The sequence below is a fragment of the Heptranchias perlo genome, chromosome 38 (assembly GCF_035084215.1).
Source record: "Heptranchias perlo isolate sHepPer1 chromosome 38, sHepPer1.hap1, whole genome shotgun sequence".
In the NCBI taxonomy this organism is placed as follows: domain Eukaryota; kingdom Metazoa; phylum Chordata; class Chondrichthyes; order Hexanchiformes; family Hexanchidae; genus Heptranchias; species Heptranchias perlo.
The window spans coordinates 16,488,743-16,508,226 of record NC_090362.1 but is presented as its reverse complement, the minus strand read 5'-3'; the positions used below and the strand labels follow the sequence as shown (position 1 = coordinate 16,508,226).

The following is a 19,484-nucleotide window of genomic DNA, read 5'->3' as shown; positions in this document are numbered from 1 at the left end:
GGGGGATGGAGATCGTGGGTGGGGCGGAGATCGTGGGTGGGGCGGAGATCGTGGGGGAGGGGGTCGGTCAATTGCTCGTGAAGGATCACTGAAGGTGAGCTTGTTGGGCCTGGAGGAAACACTCCTGCTCCTCCTGGCCCACAAGCAGTGCAATAAATGCACTTACCTGCTGATCCAGCCCTTCCTGCCTCCTCTTATGTGACGTGAAGCAGAAGGCCCGGGAATCCCGGCCCCCCAGGGGTTAAAAAATAAAAAGCCTGTCAAAATGGAGGCCCGCAGCCTTCGCTAAAACCGGAAGTGGGTGGATTGGAGGCGGGTTTTACATTTTTACAATTTTTATCTTCCCACCTGTTCGTGGGGTTAAAATTTACCCCAAGGGCTTTCTGTTGTGCTAAGCATTAGGAAAGGAAGAAAAATAAAGATAGAAAATATGAATAAAAATGACATTGACTTGTCCCTGAAACTCATCATTCTTAGTGATCCAGCGACACAATAGTGTCCCATCACTGTGGACAAGACAAGATGGTAGGAGAGATTAAATACTGCTCACATTTTCAAGACGCTTTAAATAAATAAAGCCTAAAGGGTTTGTTTGCAGAAAAGGATTAAATATTCAATCCTCATCGAAACATATAAAATATTCAATTCTCATCGAAACATATAAAATTCTAACAGGACTAGACAGACTAGATGTTCCCGATGGCTGGGGAGTCCAGAACCAGGGGTCACAGTCTCAGGATACGGGGTATGCCATTTAGAACCGAGATGAGGAGAAATGTCTTCACTCAGAGGGTGGTGAACCTGTGGAATTCTCTACCACAGAAGGCAGTGGAGGTCAAGTCATTAGATGTATTCAAGAAGGAGATAGATATATTTCTTAATGCTAAAGGGATCAAGGGATATGGGGAAAAAGTGGGAACATGGCACTGAGTTAGACGATCAGCCATGATCATTTTGAATGGCGGAGCAGGCCTGAAGGGCCGAATGGCCTACTCTTGCTCCTATTTTCTATGTTTCTATAGGATCAATAAAAGGCGCGGAGAGAGCGGACCCGAGAGGTGAAATCAAAAAAATCAAGGTAAGGGCATAAAGTGAGGTCACAGAGGAGCGCTGAGGGTCAGTCAGTGTTTAGTTTATTGGTAAGCGTTATTTTAGTGGTTATTGTGTTTAGCGGTTAGAGTCTTTAGTGGTGGTTAGTGTTTTTAGTGTTTAGTCTGTTAGTGTTAGTTAAAAAGCCTAAAAACTAGATAAAAAGAGCGAGGAGACCAGTTTAAAGTAGATAGATAATTTAGTTTTTAAAAAAATCTAAAAGTAAACCAAGTCAATTAATTGCATAAAAGCTTTGATTAATTAAATATATAAAACAAGGTTAGATAGGGATGGCAGGGCAGGTGGTGTGTCGTAACTGCAGCATGTGGGAGATGGTGAAAACCAGCGAGATCCAAGGCAGCTCCAGGAACTTCGGCTCAGAGTTGTTGAGCTGGAGTTCGAGCTGCAGACAATGCAATGCATCAGGGAGGGGGAGAGTTACCTGGACACTTTGATCCAGGAGGCAGTCACACCCCTTAGGTTAGATAGTGGTTTTGATTTGGTCAGTGGTCAGGGACAGGAGGATGTGACTGCGAGTCAGGCAGGTATGGGGACCCCAGAATGCAGTGATGGAGCAACCTCGGCCTTTGACCTTATCCAATGGGTATGAGGCGCTTGCTACCTGTATGGATGAGATCAAAGACTGCAGAGAGGATGAGCAAACTGACCACAGCACCGTGGTACAACAGACCATTCAAATGGGGGTAGATAAACACATGAGGGAGCTAGGAATAGAGGATATGTTGATGAGGTTAGATGAACATGAGTGGGAGGAGGCTCGTGTGGAGTATAAACACCGGCATTGACCTGTTGGGCCGAATGGCCTGTTTCTGTGCTGTACACTCTATGTAATCTACGTAAATGCCGAGATTAAAGAAGTAAATTTATTGTTGGAACCAAGAAAGTGTCAGTACTTACGTGTTACAGTATCTGAACATCCCCCGTATATCCACCTCACGGATTGCTGCGTTTAGTAAAGGGACGGTCACCAAAGCTGGTCCGTGGCCAACCAGAAGCACAGTCCCTCCGGAGTGAGTAGACTAAGAAAAATATCACATACATGAGGTAAGAGGCAGGGATCAGCAGTGCAGCTCAATCCTAAACTACGTTTCGTAAGGACATGGAATTTCAGAGAGATGAAACGCCTCAAAAATATTGACAGTGAACCATTATCGCCAAAATGTCCTAACAAAAATAAGATATGCTGAGCTAAACTAATGGGTCATTGGTAAATGGACCAGGTGGAGTGGCACTGACTTGTATAGCCAAGAAGGCCCCAGTTTTTATCCCCAGTCCATGCTGGATTGACTGGTCTCAGCCAACAGCTATAATTGACATCACCGTACTTGGCCTAAGGAAAAGGGAATAGTCAACCAGGGTTAATAAAGTTCATATTTTGAACTTGTTTCAGGATTCTTTATAATCCAAGATCGAATTAAAATAAACAATATTATTAGGGTTTAAAACCAACGTCCATGTGTGGGGAATGAAAGGTGATAAAGGCTCCTCTGGGCCACCAATGTATAGCCTACCCAGAAGCAGGCACAACCTCATGGACCACCCCTGGTAATGCTAACTCCAGGCTACATCAGCTCCAGCTAGCAGAGCACCATCATCCAGTGCTGTGGATGGAGTAGTCTACTTTAAACTTTTTGGCTAATTGATAGATTATCAGAGACTGATTGTGAAGGGAATGGATAATAAAATTGGGCGGGTTTCTATAACGGGCCGATTCCCAATGCTAGGTTTACGCCCAGGCGGCAAACTGAAAATCCGCACAAATGTCTATATTACACACTCAAACTTAATGTAACATTGACACTTAATGAAGTAAGGAGCATCTGTAAATGCTCTTTAATCTCTTCCTTTGACATTATTATGTCATCCATCGATGTGTTGATACCATTGTAAGTTGACATCAATACTTCACTAAGCTGTGGAAATATTGTAATTCATTGTCCGCAACAAGTCACATTCATATCAGGATTATGTTCTGGTGGCTTACAAGTTCCGATCTTTAGCTTGGCCTCATTTCTTTGTCAAGAAACACAGGAGGTAACTGATGGTAAAACTCTTCACAGAGATCTCGACTGTGCAGCTTAATGGAAATTCGGTAAGTAGATGAGGGAGAAAGGAATAGAAGGTTACGTTGATAGGGTTAGATGAAGTGGGGTGGGAGGAGGCTCTTGTGGAGCATAAACACCGGCATAGACCAGTTGGGCCGAACGGCCTGTGTCTGTGTTGTAAATTCTATGTAATTCAGTACTTACATAGACGCCAGCCTGGACACAGAATTCTGCCCCGGTGCATTCGATGGTCGTATCTGGCATTGACCCAAGAGCTTCCTCCACTTTCTGGGCCAGGTCCTGGGGTGTCCCCTTCCCTACGGTTATGGTAAAATCAGCCCCCACCTCCTTCGCCTTCTCCAGTCGTTCGCTTGATAAATCTAAGAAAACAAATCCATCTCCATTTCACCGATACAACAAAACTCCCGACATTTCACCTGGATTAATAGGAAATGAAAATGGCCGTACTTTATCACAGATGCTTAATCGAAGGCGAGTTGGTAAATTAAGCGCAGGACGAGGTCAGATGTCAGGAGGTTTTCGCCTTTCGCTGAGGGTCATCGACCTCTGGAAGAAGTTATCATCTTGCGCAATCAGTGTGGATTCACTGTGAGTTTTCAAAAGGGAGCTGGACCAGTTGCTCTCTGTAGCTGATATCACTGTGTACAAACGGTAGGTGAGATATTGGAGGTCACACCTCATGGTTACTGCAGTCTCCTGGAACTCGTTTTTGATCACCTTTGGAAGGGGGGTGTTGGAGAGGAATTTCGCAGAATTCTTTTCCCCTGAATTTACAGTGGTTTTTTTTTTTTGCCTCTTCCAGGAGATTACGTGGCTGATAGTGGGTGGGAACATTTGGGATTGCGATGCTTAATTGCAACTTGACTGTCTGGGACAGGCTCGATGGACGAGCTGGTCTTGTCTTTTCGTCTGCTCGTAGAGGCAGATCTTGACATCAATGGAAATAAATATCGGGAAGAGATGTAAACCAGGCTGCCAACTTGCTATCACCCATTTCACACTATTGCACAGAGTCAAGATCTACCCAAAATTGTTTGTTCAGTGACACTCTGATGTATCATAACATTACAATACAATGTTTTTGCATAAGAAATTCAAGAAAAGGCCTTTTCACTCCATCTAGGAAGCTTGCATGATCTGCCTCCATCATCCATTGATCCCCTACTTTCAGAAATATTAAAGGGTAAAAATTGCAAACCCCATGATTTTCCATCCATTAAAATTAATGGACGGAACATTACATGCTGGGGGCATGCGCTTTCATTAAATGCACTCCCCACATGCACCCGCAATCAGAATTTAAACCCCAAGTTCCTTCTTCAACCACCCACGTAGTGTCATGAAACCTACAAACCCTCAGGTCCCCTTCTCAACAGATCTCAACCCAACTCCCTTTGAAAGGTTTCCATTGACGCCGATAATACTCTCTTCCCTGGTAGTCTGTTGTACATGATCACTATTCTGTGGGAATTTTTTTTATTTCTGATCTTTAGCTTTGCTCGAGGCTTGTGAATTTCGGAATGAAGTCCATTAGCTTCTGCGCACTAAATACAACTGACCCTATCATGGGCTCTCTCTGCCCCATCTGTTTAACCTGCTGAGGCAAAGTTCTGCATTAATACTCCTTGGTTCCCAAGCAGGAACTCCAAACTGTCTATCTGCCCCTCTCATCTCCATTATTGAACCTTGCCTGTTTGCACTCCCACAAGGGACACTTCTTGCCCCCTCCTACCTGAAACAAAATGCAAGGAACAGTGTGACACTGATTTTTTGAAGCAAACCAACATGTTTTTTTTAAAGCTGGAAATTAGAAAAAAAAGTAAACAGTACACAAAATGGAGACCAATGGAGTATAAAGCTCGTAAGTAAAGGTGAGACCAATGGAGGTAAGCAGTGGTAAAAGTGGTAGTATAAACTTATAAAAGAATATAAAGGAAGAGATTCTTTTTTAAAATTAATTCTGGGGATGTGGGCATCACTGGATGTGTCTATCTCTAGTTGCCTTTGAGAAGGTGGTGGTGGGCCTTCTTCTTGAACCGCTGAAGTCCATGTGGTGGAGATGCTTCCACAGTGCTGTTAGGTTGGGAGTTCCAGGGTTTTGACCCAGCGACGATGAAGGAACGACGATATATGTCCAAGTCGGGATGGCGTGTGACTCGGAGAGGAACTTGGAGATGGAGGTTCTCTCCATGCGCCTGTTGCCCTTGTCCTTCTAAGTGGTGAAGGTCACAGGTTCTGATTGAAGCCTGGTCCAACCGAGTGCACATATTGGAAAATTGCCCCTACAGTCTTAATTTTGCATTGGTACAAACCTGGGACAATAAATTCTCTGTATAACCGGTATTAGATACTTAGATTGCAATAAATCAATGTTATTGCTTTGTGTTGAGGTAGGAAATCTGTCACTGCAATGCCTTTGGCATTATACCTAATACTTTGCCTAACTCCTGCTCAGTGTCTGTACATCTCTACTCCCTAGCCCGCGGGCTGTTGGCACACTTTGGAGCGTTTTGCTACATTAAAGGTATTTTGATCGTGGTGCCTGGGACCGTCATTTTCTTTAAAGGTCAGTTGGAGCATTCCATTCTGAATTGGCTAATTCAGTGACACGGAAGAGAGAGAATGTGTGCAAGAGAGAGAATCAGAGAGGCAGAGAAAGAGAAGAAGGGAGAGAAAGAGGAGAGAGTGAGACAAAGAGGGGAGAGAGAGAGAGAGAGAGAGAGAGGAACAAAGATCGAGAGAAACAGAGAAAGAAAGAGGACAGAGAGGCAGAGAGAGAGAAAAACAGTGTGAGGGAGGTGCACAGCGAGAGACAAAGGTTGGGGGGGGGGAATGAGGTAGAGGCTGTCAGAGATGCAGGAGTATGTCCACTTTTTATTTTTAGAGGCTAAGGTCCTGGCTTTAAGAGCCAAAACACTAAGGCTTGGAAGTTAGACCTGAAACTGTGCCCATTCCTCCACTCATTCTGCCGATGTCCAGTTACACTCAAATTTCAAGCGAATCTCATTAAGAATACGTCCAAACATAAAATGGGCGTAAATCAATGTAAACAATCGGGGCCTAAGGGAAGTGGAAAACTGACACCATTATAATCCTTCTTTTAGTATGAAAATTAAAGATTCAACTCAATCAACCATCTTTCATGCACATCAGACACGACATGTTTAAGAACCTGCAATCAGGGAAGCTTTTCAATTTTTAAAGTGACTTATGCCGTAAAAATGCATTAAAAGAAACAGAAAATACATCGTCGGTCTCAGTGAGGATAAATTTGTTTTACAATGCTCCAATAATTGCAATAGAACATCGGAAAAATGACTTTGTTTCCTGCTGCACCTAAAAAATCAGGTGGTAATTTGAAGAGAGCCTCTGCACAAACGCACTTGCAAGAAATTCATTTTATGAGGCTCTGTAACTTGGGGGCGCGGCCCTTATTATTGGCAGAGGTGCGTTCAGGGATGGATAGTCAGGCCTAAAGCTGCGGGGAAATTTGGGTGTGTTGTACTTGCGTGCGTCACTCACTTACACCCAAAATTCTGTGATCTTCTGGGCCGCATGACTGATTTGCACCCCAGTTACGCCTTTCTTGGGGGCAAATACGGAGGAAATGCAGGTCCACAAAGTCAAAGTGATATGGGCGATTGCTGCAATGAAGAGCTATTTTTATGCCGTACTATCATATTATCAGTGATTCGTTTTGAGACAATGACTGTAGGCAATGCTAAGGGTTGAATGACAGACTCATTATCTATAGCATTTCTTTGTCTAACTGAGATGTTTGGCTGTTTGACATAACACCCGCCTCAAGACAGTGGACCAAGGACTATCATAGGAATATCGCCAACGGTTAATGTGCAGGTTGAAATAAAGCTCTCCCTGCAGGAATTGCGACCCAGGAACGCACAGGCAGATAACTTGGTCCCCTCACAACTCCAGCAGACAATCAAAGGTTTGAAGTTTTGAAATGAGTAGAAATCAGGTTTAAGTAAAGACCAGAGAGTCAACAGGTGGATGGAGTTGGAGTGTTTGCTCTGTGACCCACCAGGAGTGGGCCAGGCTTCCACTCCCAACTCCTCGTTGTGATAAATAACCTGCTCCTTTTTAAAGAGTCTTTGTTCTAAAATTAGGAGCTCGTCACTTTCTTCGTCAAGGAGGAACGAGTCGATGACCGGGAGTAAGGCCAAGAAGGTTCCTTTTCTAGGATCAGACTGAGTAAAACAATGGGACCGAGAAACTTTCAACTGCAAAGTATTGGCAGGGAAACCAAGAGAGAGAAAAAAACTGAGGCTTACCACAAATCACAACCTGGGCTGCCCCCATTGCCTTCGCAACCAACAGATTCAGAAGTCCAATTGGCCCTTAATAAATAAGTAAGGATGTCAGTTATGATGTGGCAGGTAGAAAACAGAGTTACGTTGTTTGTGCGCTAACTAAGAGTAACTTAACACATTCGGTGCAGGATAACTCATTATCATAAAACCTATCTCGTGGCTGATGATGTCAGTAGCAACTGATCTAGATCATTGGGCTGCTCACCTGCTCCAAAGATCAGGATTTTGCTGCCCAGTTTCACTCGCCCTCTGCGACATGCATGAATCGCAACAGAAAGAGGCTCAATGAATGCACCTTCTTCAGAGTTCACACACTCAGGAAGCCTGAAACAAAGGATCAATTTTAATCACAAACATAACGTTTTCCCTATATAAGTAAATGTCAGTAGAGTCCCCACCACTTACACCTTCCGCACTTACCAGGGGCAGCCACCTATATCGGGCAAATAGTGCCAACCATTTGCCATTACCATAGGAGTGGATTTCAAGGCGCTGCTTATAACGTATTAAACCCGCCGACTGTTTTGGGCAGTTCAATAAGTACTTACCCTGTACTTACCCATTAAGTTTGGTTGAGGCTGTGAAATGTACTGTTGGAGTTAGTGATTGAAGTAGAGACCATGTCAACATTTAAGAATCGGTTAGATAGGTGATTGAAAGAAAGGGATATGGGAACAAGGGATTAGGGCTACTGCTTGTGTAGAGGGTAAACACCAACACGGATTGGTTAGGCCAAATGGCCTGTTTCCGTGCTGTAACTTTCTATATAATTCTATATAAGTTTTCAACCAAAGTCAGGTCTTCAAGCAGTTTCAATCAGCGGTTCACACCTTGTTAAAGTGCGATTACCTTAGTGATTATTTCATAGCGTTCTCTGGCCCATTAATGGGCTAGGCTGCAATGCAGAAGGTGAGGTGGGTGTCAGTATAGAGGTTATAACAGAGCACAAGCTGTGGCCTGGCATAGAAACAGTGCAGTATGAATTCAACGAGCACCTGATTTAAACCCCAGAGGAGTAGAAACAATGCCAGTTGAGCACTCAGGCCCAAACTACACAGTCTGAAATTCCAGGTAATATGCCGACTTTAGAAACAAAAGCAAAATACTATTTAAACAGTGCCTAATAAAAGTGGCTTCTTCATTTGAAACCGACACTATTGGCTGAGTTGGAAATTCTTTACATTTACCTGAAAGCAAGAAGGTCATTTAACTATCACACTGTCCTATTTAGTGTCAGCGGGAAGGTGAAGCCAGGAAAAATGTATCATGGAAAAAACCCACAAAGACTGACCTGTGCACAAAAATTCCACATCTACGCAGAAGATTTTGCATTCCAGCTCATTTCTCCTTGCCTTCATTCGCCCATAAAAATGGCAAAATAAAAATGGCAAAAGACCTCCCAAGACTCTGCCAGGAACTAGTCAGCCCTTTCATGGGCAAAACTAGGGCTCATAAATATAAGATAGTCACTAATAAACACAATAACGAATTCAGGAGAAGCTTCTTTACCCAAAGAGTGGTTGAAAAGCTGCCACAAGAAGTAGTTGAGGCGAATAGCTTAGATGCATTTAAGGGGAAGCTAGATAAACACATGAGGGAGAAAGGAATAGAAGGATCTGGTGATAGAGTTAAATGAGGTAGGGAGGTGGCTTGTGTGGAGCATAAACACCGGCATAGACCAGTTGGGCCGAATGGCCTATTTCTGTGCTGTACATTCCATGTCATTTAATATATAAAATGGATGCTTCGCAGAAACTCTCTGTCATTACATTTCACCCTTCAATTACTGGCAATAGCGTTATAAATTTGCCAATAGTACAGTTGCATTCCATTTAGTTTAAGTGTGGGTGACTCACAGAATCTCACAAAGAGCTGTTTAAGCTGGAACACCAACAGATATTTAGGTTACTGCCATGTGGAATGTAACCAGTTCTGTCTTAAACACTTCGAGGAAGGTTTAGGATATCTCACCAGTGACAATAAGTTACCACAATTCTTTCAACTTTCTCATTATGACTTTGGCACGAGTGAACAAAACACCTGGAGCTCACTGCCAGCTGAGATGTTCTCTGTTTTTAGCTAGGCAGTTCCTGGTAGAACTTTAAAGCATACCTTTACTGTAAATTCACAACATTAAATTGTCCCACATGACAATCATCATTTTCACAAATGTGGATTATTGGGTTTATAGGAGTAAAATGATTATGCCTGTGCAATAAGGAATAACAGGGTACTTTCCAAAGTTGTCTTCTTCCCTGATTCTAATGGGAGTTCTTAACCATTGATCGAGGAATATAGTGACCAATTTGTTTGGCCTTAGAGGTGCTTTTCCCAAAAACTCAAAAGGACTTTTATCATTAAAGCTTTCAGATAGACTTGGTTGCTATAAGTGTCATGATCTTGCAACAGTGCCTTGAAAGACAGAAATGGTCAAGTTGTGAACCCTGAATGTAATGTACTCAGACCACAATGAAAGCTATTGAAACAGAAATAAAGAACAACATGGAAACCTCCAATCTATACTCAGCCAGGAGAAGATGCACTGCCTCATGGGTCAAGATGGATAATACCCAATGGGTGGCCTCACTCAGTAAGTCAACCAACAAAAATTCATCACAAGTTAGAGTGGTTAAAGTAGCACCTCAGACACGGACCAGTATTCAAGTCTTGGGTAGACTTCGGCTTTAGAGAGAATGAAGAGTTCATTGCTGTACTATTAGTGAACTCATGTAAGACTCCATTTTATGACCGCCCAAAATCCTGGAACTCCCTTCCTAACAGCACAGTGGGAGAACCGTCACCACACGAACTGCAGCGGTTCAAGAAGGCGGCTCACCACCACCTTCTCAAGGGCAATTAGAGATGGGCAATAAATGCCGGCCTCGCCAGCGACGCCCACATCCCATGAATGAATAAAAAAAAAGAAAAAGAAACTTTCCAACAGATGACAGTGATCTGGCATCATTAAAACTGGTGCCCCACAGAACTCACTTGAAACAGTAGCTGGCGTTGTGGGCATAGTATCGGCACAGGTGCCCATCGTAGGGAGGAGTAGCACAGCAGAACATTTTTGGAGATAGGTTGTAACGTCCAGATTTACAGAAGTCATCGTTCTGTAGGGGGTAAGCAGGCTCGATGGCAACTCTGTCACCTGTAAGAAAGAAAATAGTCAGTGTACAATTCTTTAATGAGGGCACTGGTGTAAGTGTGATCACTGTGGGTGGCAAGTACCTACCCTGCAGGTGGGTCACATGCTCCGTATCCCTTGATACCCTTAACTGATAAAAATCTGTCTTGAAAGCTCCAACTGACCCCCAGCATCCACAGCCTTTTGGGGGAAGAGAGGAAAGTGGAGTTGAGGTAGAAGACTGCCTCCCCTTGACCTTCAACGGCATTACCATCACCGCATCCCCCACCTACAACATCCTGGGGATCACCATTGACCAGAAACTTAACTGGACCAGCCACGTAAATACTGTGGCTACAAGAGCAGGTCAGAGGCTGGGTATTCTGGGGCGAGTGACTCACCTCCTGACTCCCCAAAGCCTTTCCACCATCTACAAGGCACAAGTCAGGAGTGTGATGGAATACTCGCCACTTGCCTGGATAAATGAAACTCCAACAACACTCAAGAAGCTCGACACCATCCAGGACAAAGCAGCCCGCTTGATTGGCACCCCATCCACCACCCTAAACATTCACTCCCTTCACCACCGGCGCACTGTGGCTGCAGTGTGTACCATCCACAGGATGCACTGCAGCAACTCACCAAGGCTTCTTCGACAGCACCTCCCAAACCCGCGACCTCTACCACCTAGAAGGACAAGGGCAGCAGGCACATGGGAACAACACCACCTGCACGCTCCCCTCCAAGTCACACACTTGGAAATATATCGCCGTTCCTTCCTGGAACTCCCTACCTAACAGCACTGTGGGAGAACCTTCACCACACGGACTGCAGCCATTCAAGAAGGTGGCTCACCACCACCTTCTCAAGGGCAATTCGGGATGGGCAATAAATGCTGGCCTTGCCAGCGATGCCCACATCCCATGAATGAAGAAAAACAAAAGATCAGCCATAATTGTATTGAATGGCGGAGCAGGCTCGAGGGGCCGTATGGCCTACTCCTGCTCCTATTTCTTATGATCGTATGTTAGTAGTTCCAGGTTTCCACCACCCTTTGTGTGGAAAAGTGCTTCCTGATTTCACTCCTGAATGGCCAAGCTCTAATTTTACAATTGTGGCCCTCTTGTTCTGGACTCCCCCACCAGAGGAAAGAGCTACTCTGTATCTACTCCATCAAAACTCACAGTAACTTCGGTGTAAGTTAATGATCATCAAATTCATTCCCACCGCCCCCACCCCCACTCCCCCCCCTCATACTTTATAAGAAAATTATAGATTTGGACATGGACCACAGTTATTTGCACTTACAGCTAAAGGTTAAGAAAGCTCTTGGAATTTCTGTCACAGTTTCAGGTGCACTGACCTGCTTTGAGGTGTTGCACACCTGATCCCACTTTAACCACAGTCCCCGAGCCTTCGTGCCCAAGCACCATTGGTTTTTTCATAAGAAAGTCTCCTAATTTTCCATGTTGCCAGTAGTGGACATCTGAGCCGCAGATCCCCACAGCGTTCATCTGCAGCAGAACCTCTGAAAGTACAGCACAGAAGGAAAATTAGGGACTTGCAAACAAACTTTTTGGAACTAATGTTTCTTTTTACTTAGTGTGATACCTTAATGTTGAGGAATATTAGCATCCGATAATCGATTTATCTGGTGCTACTTCTGTCATCACAGATTACTTTACAAGCTGATGAGAAACTGTCTGCAAATCAGTTAAAACATAAATATATAATAAGAAAGGGCGATTAGGCCTAACAAGCCTGTCACTTTCCACCTTCCACCATATCCCTCATGCCCTTCTCTCTCTCTCTCTCTTTCTCTCTGGAAACACATTTAGTTGTCTCATAAATCCATTTCAATGACTTTTCCAGGGAGTTTATCACGACAAAAACAGCAATTTGCATTTATATAGCAAGTGCCTTTAACATAGTAAAACATCCCAAGTCGCTTCACAGGAGCGTTATCAAGTACAATTTGACACCGAGCCACATAAGGGGATATTAGGACAGGTGACCATAAGCTTGGTTAAAGAGGTAGCTTTAAGGAGCGTCTTAAAAGAGGAGAGAGAAGTAGAGAGGTTCAGGGACGGAATTCCAGAGCTTGGGGCCTAGACAGCTGAAGGCATGGCCGCCAATGGTGGAGCGAAGGAAATCGGGGATGCACAAGAGGCTAGAATTGGAGGAACGCAGAATTTCAGATGTGTATTCCCCATTGTGATGTCTCTTCTCATTCCTAAATGCCTCATTTTTTAATCTGTATCTCCTGATATTTGAACCCTTCACCTTGGCGAATAATTTACCTGGATCAGCTTTGTCAATTCTGTTCATAATTGTAAAAACTTAAGTTTGGTTTATAAGATAATCTTATTTATAAGATAAGTTTATCTTATAAATAAAATGTTATTTATTACTTATGCGCTATCCTTGATATTTGGCACCATCTCCATTGCTTGCCTCTGTACCTCTCAAGGGCAATATCGTTCCTATGTGATCAGGAACAGCACTCCAGATGGAGTCTAATTGATGTCTTCTACATCAACAATATAACTTGCTTTCATTTGTCTCTCTCTCTTGGCTAAAGCAACCTGATTAGCCATTTTTAAAAATTGCAATCAAGCAGTGGATTCATAAATTAATCCACAAGAACTTCTTGGTATCTTTTCTAATCGGTACACTGTATTTTATTGTTCCTTTTAACACATGGTCCTTCTTTTGGTTCCTTGCTCCATGCTAATTACTATCCATTCATCCATATTGAACTTCATCTGCCACTGACTGGCCCAGTTACCTAAAAAGTCCAAGCCCCTTTGTATTTAGTTATATTGTTTCTTACTATCTGATCTGCCTCCTATTTTGGTATAAGCACAATCTTGAGTAATTTTCTGTGTAATCATTGTTTTTGTACATGAACTTACAAAAACAATGGACAGGAGAAGATCTACTGGTCCATTCAGCCTGTCCCACACACAATACATACACTGCCCACCCACCCAGAGCCACGTAATCTCTGGGAGAGGCAAAAAGAACACTGTCCAAGTAATTAAACTATATTAAAACGATGAAAAATCAACCCTTGGATACTGCATTAACCTTGTCCACTACGTCAGTAATATCTGTAGGAAACGCCAGTAGATTAGTTGAACATTTCTTGATCCCACGCTGACATCTTGATATGATTCTCACCATATCCCTCAGTCCCTTCTCATTCCAGTATCGTATCCAACTGCCTCTTGAGCACATTTATTCTGTCCATTCCAATGGCCTGGCTTTAACAAGTTATATTTCCCCAAGTGTGCCCCCACTGGGGTCTCTCAAAATCATTTAGACGATTTACACTGTAACCAATGGTAAACTTACTTGTCTATACTTTCCAGATATGTCTCTTAAACAACAGAGTTCCAAACCTCAGAAACCTTTCCTGGATTTCCTGGAGAGTGAGAGAGAGAGAGAGAGAGAGAGCACACAACCCAGCTCTGAATGTTGAAGGAATGACAGACTTTTTTTTGGACAAAGTTGCAAGTCCTGCAACCTGCCCATCAAATTCTACCAGGGCTGGCCCTGCAACGATGGGTTTGTCCTGCGTAGTTAAATCAGCAAATTAGTGCCCTCACATGGCTTTTGGGTGGGGTAGGGAGAGTATATATTGTCACACACAAGGTATCACAATTGTGTGAGACAGGCTGGATGGACTAGAGGACCTTTTCCTGAAGTGGAGATGTGGAGATGCCGGTGATGGACTGGGGTTGACAATTGTAAACAATTTTACAACACCAAGTTATAGTCCAGCAATTTTATTTTAAATTCACAAGCTTTCGGAGATTTTCTCCTTCCTCAGGCAAATGTTTTTCTGAACATCATTGTTCGTATGCTCTTAAAGAGAACAATGGCCTTTTCTCTGCCTGAATGGAATTGGTAAATGACTTGTGGGAGGATTCATCACCTGCAAGTAATTTTTTAAACTGAGGTTTCCACACTTGTCAATATTTACATATACCAATCACCGGTACAATGCTCCAAATCTCTAGCCCTAGTTTCAGGAAATAATACCTTAGTTTGTGTTACAGTAACAGGAGTGTTATAGCTCTGTACTCCATTCTTCAAATATTGACAGAGAGAATTTCAAACACTGCTACAAATCCCCAGTGTTCATTGTTAACAAAGCTATTTCACTCCAACTAACCACATCACTGTTTTACTTTTAAACTATGAAAGGTTTTGATGGAGTAAATAGGGAGAAACTGTTTCCACTGGCAGGAGGGTCGGTAACCAGGAGACACAGATTTAACGTAATTGGCAAAAGAACCAGAGGGGAGATGAGGAGAATTTTTTTTTTTACGCAGCGAGTTGTTGTGATCTGGAATGCGCTGCCTGAAAGGGCGGTGGAAGCAGATTCAATAATAACTTTCAAAAGGGAATTGGATAAATACTTGAAGGGGAAATAAATTGCAAGGCTGTGGCCAAAGGGCAGCGGAGTGGGACTAATTGCATGGCTCTTTCGAAGAGCCAGCACAGGCACGATGGGCCGAAAGGCTGCCTTCTGTGCTGTACAATTCCATGAAATAACGAATTATGAATTACACATATCATTTTTATTTATGATAGTTGTGTACATTGTGAAGACTAATAAAGGGATTGATTCTTTAAATCCTGAATTATTTTGCTACCTAAAGATTAATGCATTAATCGATGGTGAAATTCAGAAATAATTAAGTAACACAATAAAAAACTTAGGAGGACCTCAGGTAGGAAAGAACAAAAAGACTTACCATTAGGGCCTGGTTCAGGGATTGAACGTTTTTCCTGTGTAGAGAGGATCGGAAATGTACTTGTGAATGGCCTGATCATTCATCGTTGTGCCAGAAATCACAGACATCGTAATTCTACCACGACTACTGTAACTACAAAGGTGTCGGCTGTGGCTCAGTGGGCAGCACTCTCGCCTCGGAGTTAAAATGATTGTGGGTTCAAGTCCCACTCTAGAGACTTGAGCACAAAATCTAGGCTGACACTCCAGTGCAGTACTGAAGGAGTGCTGCACTGTCGGAGTATGTCGCTTTTCAGGTAAGACATTAAACTGAGGTCCAATCTGCCCTCTCAGGTGGACTAAAAGATCCCATGGCACTATTTTGAAGAAGAGCAGGGGAATTGACCCGGTGTCCCGGCCAATATCCCTCAACTAAAATCACTGAGAAACAGATCACATTGCTGTTTGTGGGATCTTGCTGTGCGCAATTTGGCTGTCGCGTTTCCTACATTATAACAGTGACTACACTTCAAAAGTACTTCATTGGCTGTAAAGCGCTTTGGAAAGTCCTGAGATCGTGAACAGGCGCTTTTTACAAATAAAATGGAACTACAAACAAAAGATTACAGGGACATCCTCCTTTAACAGGCCTGTTAAACTGCATATTCAATGGAGGAGATCCATCCTCCTTGCTACGATGTTGTAGTATCTCTGTTCAGACACTTCGGCATTGGGATCAGAGCCGCCTCCAAACAAACCAAAGGGCAGACAATGTGACACTTGGTCTCGGTGTCAGCCGTGGCTCAGTGGGTGGCCCTCTTACCTCCCGAGTCAGAAGGTCGTGGGTTCAAGCCTCACGCCCGAGACTTGAGCACATAATCTTGGCTGACACTCCAGCGGGAGTGCTGCACTGTTGGAGGTGCCGTCTTTTGGATGAGACGTTAAACCGAGGCTTTGACTGCTCTCTCAGATGGACTTAAAAGATCCCGTGGCATTATTTTGAAGAAGAGCAAGGGAGTTCTCCCCGGTCAATATTTATAACTCAACCAACATCACAAAAACAGATTATCTGGTCATTATCACATTGCTGTGCACAAATTGGCAGTCGCATTTCCTACATTACAACAGTGACTACACTTAATGGCTGTAAAGCACTTTGGGACGTCGTGAAAGGCACTATATAAATACAAGTCTTTCTGTAGCACCGATGTACACTGGGTGCCAGCTCTTGAAATTATGGGGTGTTGAAGCCGGAGGCCTGTTCAGCTCCCTGTTCGCCTAACACCTTTAAGCGTCCGTAGTGCTCAGAGCCAGCGTCTGACTCACTATGGCCCTGACTTTAATGCATATTTTGGGTCCTTCCCATACTGTAGCTGGAGCACTTGATTGGTACCCCATACACTCAGTGCCTGATTGGAATGGGCACTTCAGGGAAGTCCCATACTGAAAAATCAATATATTCCTCCTAGGATGGCCAGAACGGGCAGCTGCCCAAAGTCAAAATCACCCCCACTGAATTTGTTTTCCTCCTTGTGAGAGACAACTTGTTCCCTACTTATTACCTCTCCCGACAGGCTAGTTTCAATCAGAAGTTTGCCTTTGGGCACCATGGGCGAACCGTTTTCATATTTTTATTTAAATCAGCATTCAACATACTCTCATTTTAAATAGAAAAAGTAAAGCAAAGCAATATGAAAGATTGAACAAGGATGAAAAGAGAAGTCTGAGGGCTGACCTAATAGCAGTCTTTAAAATTATGATAGGGTAGACGTAGAGATGATGTTTCCACTTGTGGGAGAGTCCAAAACTAGAGGACATAGATATAAGATAGTCACTAATAAATACAATAAGGAATTCAGGAGAAACTTCTTTATCCAAAGAGTGGTGAGAATGTGGAATTTGCTACCACATGGAGTGGTTGAGGTGAATAGCAAAGATACATTTAAGGGGAAGCTAGATAAATACATGAGGGAGAAAGAACTGGAATGATATGCAGATAGGGTTAGATAAAGTATGGTGGGAGGAGGCTTCGTGTGGAGCATAAACACTGGCACAAACCAGTTGGGCCGAATGGCCTGTTTCTGAGCTGTAAATTCTATGTAATTCTATGTCATCTATCTTAAGCTTTCAACATTTTGAGGTCAAAAGATAAACCGAACCGTAATCAATTGCTTGCCATAATCAGAAACTCTGCAAACAGGCAGCATATATTGGAGCTCAGTAGAGAGAAGGTGAACAGTTTAGATTTATCTGTTTCATATAGAGGGTGGTGAATGTATGGAACAAACTGCCCAGGGAGATAATTGAAGCAGGGTCAAAGAGGGCAAATTCAAATGGAAGCTGATGATTTTCTTGATGAAAGAGGTGATTGAGAGACATGAGAAGAGGGATTCTGGTGAAGTGCCTCGTTCGATGGAAGCTCAGGGTGCAGAACCGACTCTGTTGCGACAGCCCTAGCTCTCATGTTCCCGACTAGCAAGGCCTCAATCTGGCGGTGGAGGCCCTGAAAAATTACCCCCTCAAATACAGTGTAGTATATTTTGGAATTTGGGACTGACCTGTGGATCTCAGTGATCTTTCTGGTTCCTGCACATTTCTGCTTACCGATACCCCGTTTAGAGCACATTGTTCAGTTCTGGAAAGATATATCGGCCTTGGAGGGGGTGCAGCACAGATTCACCAGACTGATTCCGGGGCTAAAAGGGTTAAATTATGAGGAGTAGGTTGCATAGACTCGGCTTGTATTCCCTCGTGTGCAAAAGATTAAGGGGTGATCTAATTGAGGTGTTTAAGATGATTAAAGGATTGATAGGGTAGATGGGGAGAAACTATTTCCTCTGGTGGGGGGAGTCCAGAACAAGGGGGCATAACCTTAAAATTAGAGCTAGGCCATTCAGGGGTGATGTCAGGAAGCACTTCTTCACACAAAGGGGAGTGGAAATCTGGAACTCTCTCCCTCAAAAAGCTGTTGGGGCTGGGGGTCAATTGAAAATTTCAAAACTGAGATTGACAGATTTTTGTCAGGCACGGGTATTAAGGATTACGGAACCAAGGTGAGTAAATGGAGTTAAGATACAGATCAGCCATGATCTAATTGAATGGCAAAACAGGCTCGAGGGCTGTTTCTATAATCCTACCACTCCTTTAAAAATCACCAAGTAATTTGTTTAAACAAAAAGAAACATATTGCCAGACAAGGTTGAATTCATCTGGAAGCTCCCAGTGACATGGTTGATTTTCCCTAGGTCACTAAGTAAACTGGTCCACGACCAAACTGCAGCTAACTCAATGTTTACACTGAAGGCAATGAATGTGACATTAATGTGCCATATATTTGAAACTGCTACTTTAATTACCGAGATAATCAACGATTAAAATCCAACTACAACACTTATGCACTGAGGCATAGAAGATGAGGAATTACTGTTGCCTGGACAAATTGCATGAATATTGGGTGGAGAGAGAGTCTTAAAGCTGAGGGGGAGGGGAATGGAAGGAAAATGGGAACAAGTTGGAAGAGAGCGGAGAGAAGGTTAGGCTACACCTATTTGTAAGTCAATACTATTTGTAAGCAAGTTTTCTGGGGCAGGTTGAAAACCCATCTTAGTGTCTGTGGTTCACATTGGAGAAGGGGATGAGTTTAAACCGCTCTGAAAAAAATCAATTACTCTCTGCCATATCATGGTATGCTCTATCTTCTATTGCATCAATTTCCAAAAAGAAAGCTCATTAGCAAGGATATAAATGCCTGCATGGTTGTAAAAACATGGTTGTACCAGGTTCTTTTCAGTCACCAGAGAGGTATTCAGATAAATATAGCAATAGTTCAATATAAGCGAGAAAAACTCCTGTTTCTCAGGGTGTGGGTCATCCTTAATTGTCCAGATGATGGTGCTAGGCTTTTATGGTCATTTTTGTGCAACTGAGTGCCTTGCTAGACCACTTCAGAGGGCATTGGGAGTCAACCGCATAGTGTGGGACTGGAGTCACGTGTAACCCAGACTGAGTTTCCCTTCCCTGAAGGGCACGAGTGAACCAGTTGGGTTTTAATGGCCGTCCAGCAGCTTTCACGGTCAAAAGTTGACAAGTTGTTTTGATAAGATTAT

General features: G+C 43.4%; 1 protein-coding gene across 5 annotated transcripts in view; it reads right to left on the bottom strand.

Annotated features, from left to right (window-relative positions):
• The window catches only part of LOC137304816 (sorbitol dehydrogenase-like), a 62,292-nt gene that overhangs the window by 5,465 nt on the left and 37,343 nt on the right, over positions 1-19,484 (bottom strand). For 3 of the 5 annotated variants that reach the window (XM_067973545.1, XM_067973546.1, XM_067973544.1), the window contains exons 2-8: positions 15,401-15,434; positions 11,998-12,162; positions 10,499-10,658; positions 7,713-7,831; positions 7,469-7,534; positions 3,360-3,535; positions 2,008-2,129 (exon numbers count right to left, since the gene is read on the bottom strand). In XM_067973545.1, coding sequence (XP_067829646.1) covers positions 2,008-2,129; positions 3,360-3,535; positions 7,469-7,534; positions 7,713-7,831; positions 10,499-10,658; positions 11,998-12,148 — 794 coding nt within the window. In that variant the 5' untranslated portion in view covers positions 12,149-12,162; positions 15,401-15,434. Of the gene's footprint in view, positions 1-2,007; positions 2,130-3,359; positions 3,536-7,468; positions 7,535-7,712; positions 7,832-10,498; positions 10,659-11,997; positions 12,163-12,245; positions 12,266-13,991; positions 14,062-15,400; positions 15,435-19,484 lie in introns of those variants that run through there. The other 2 variants (XM_067973547.1, XM_067973548.1) reach the window with 2 other exon arrangements.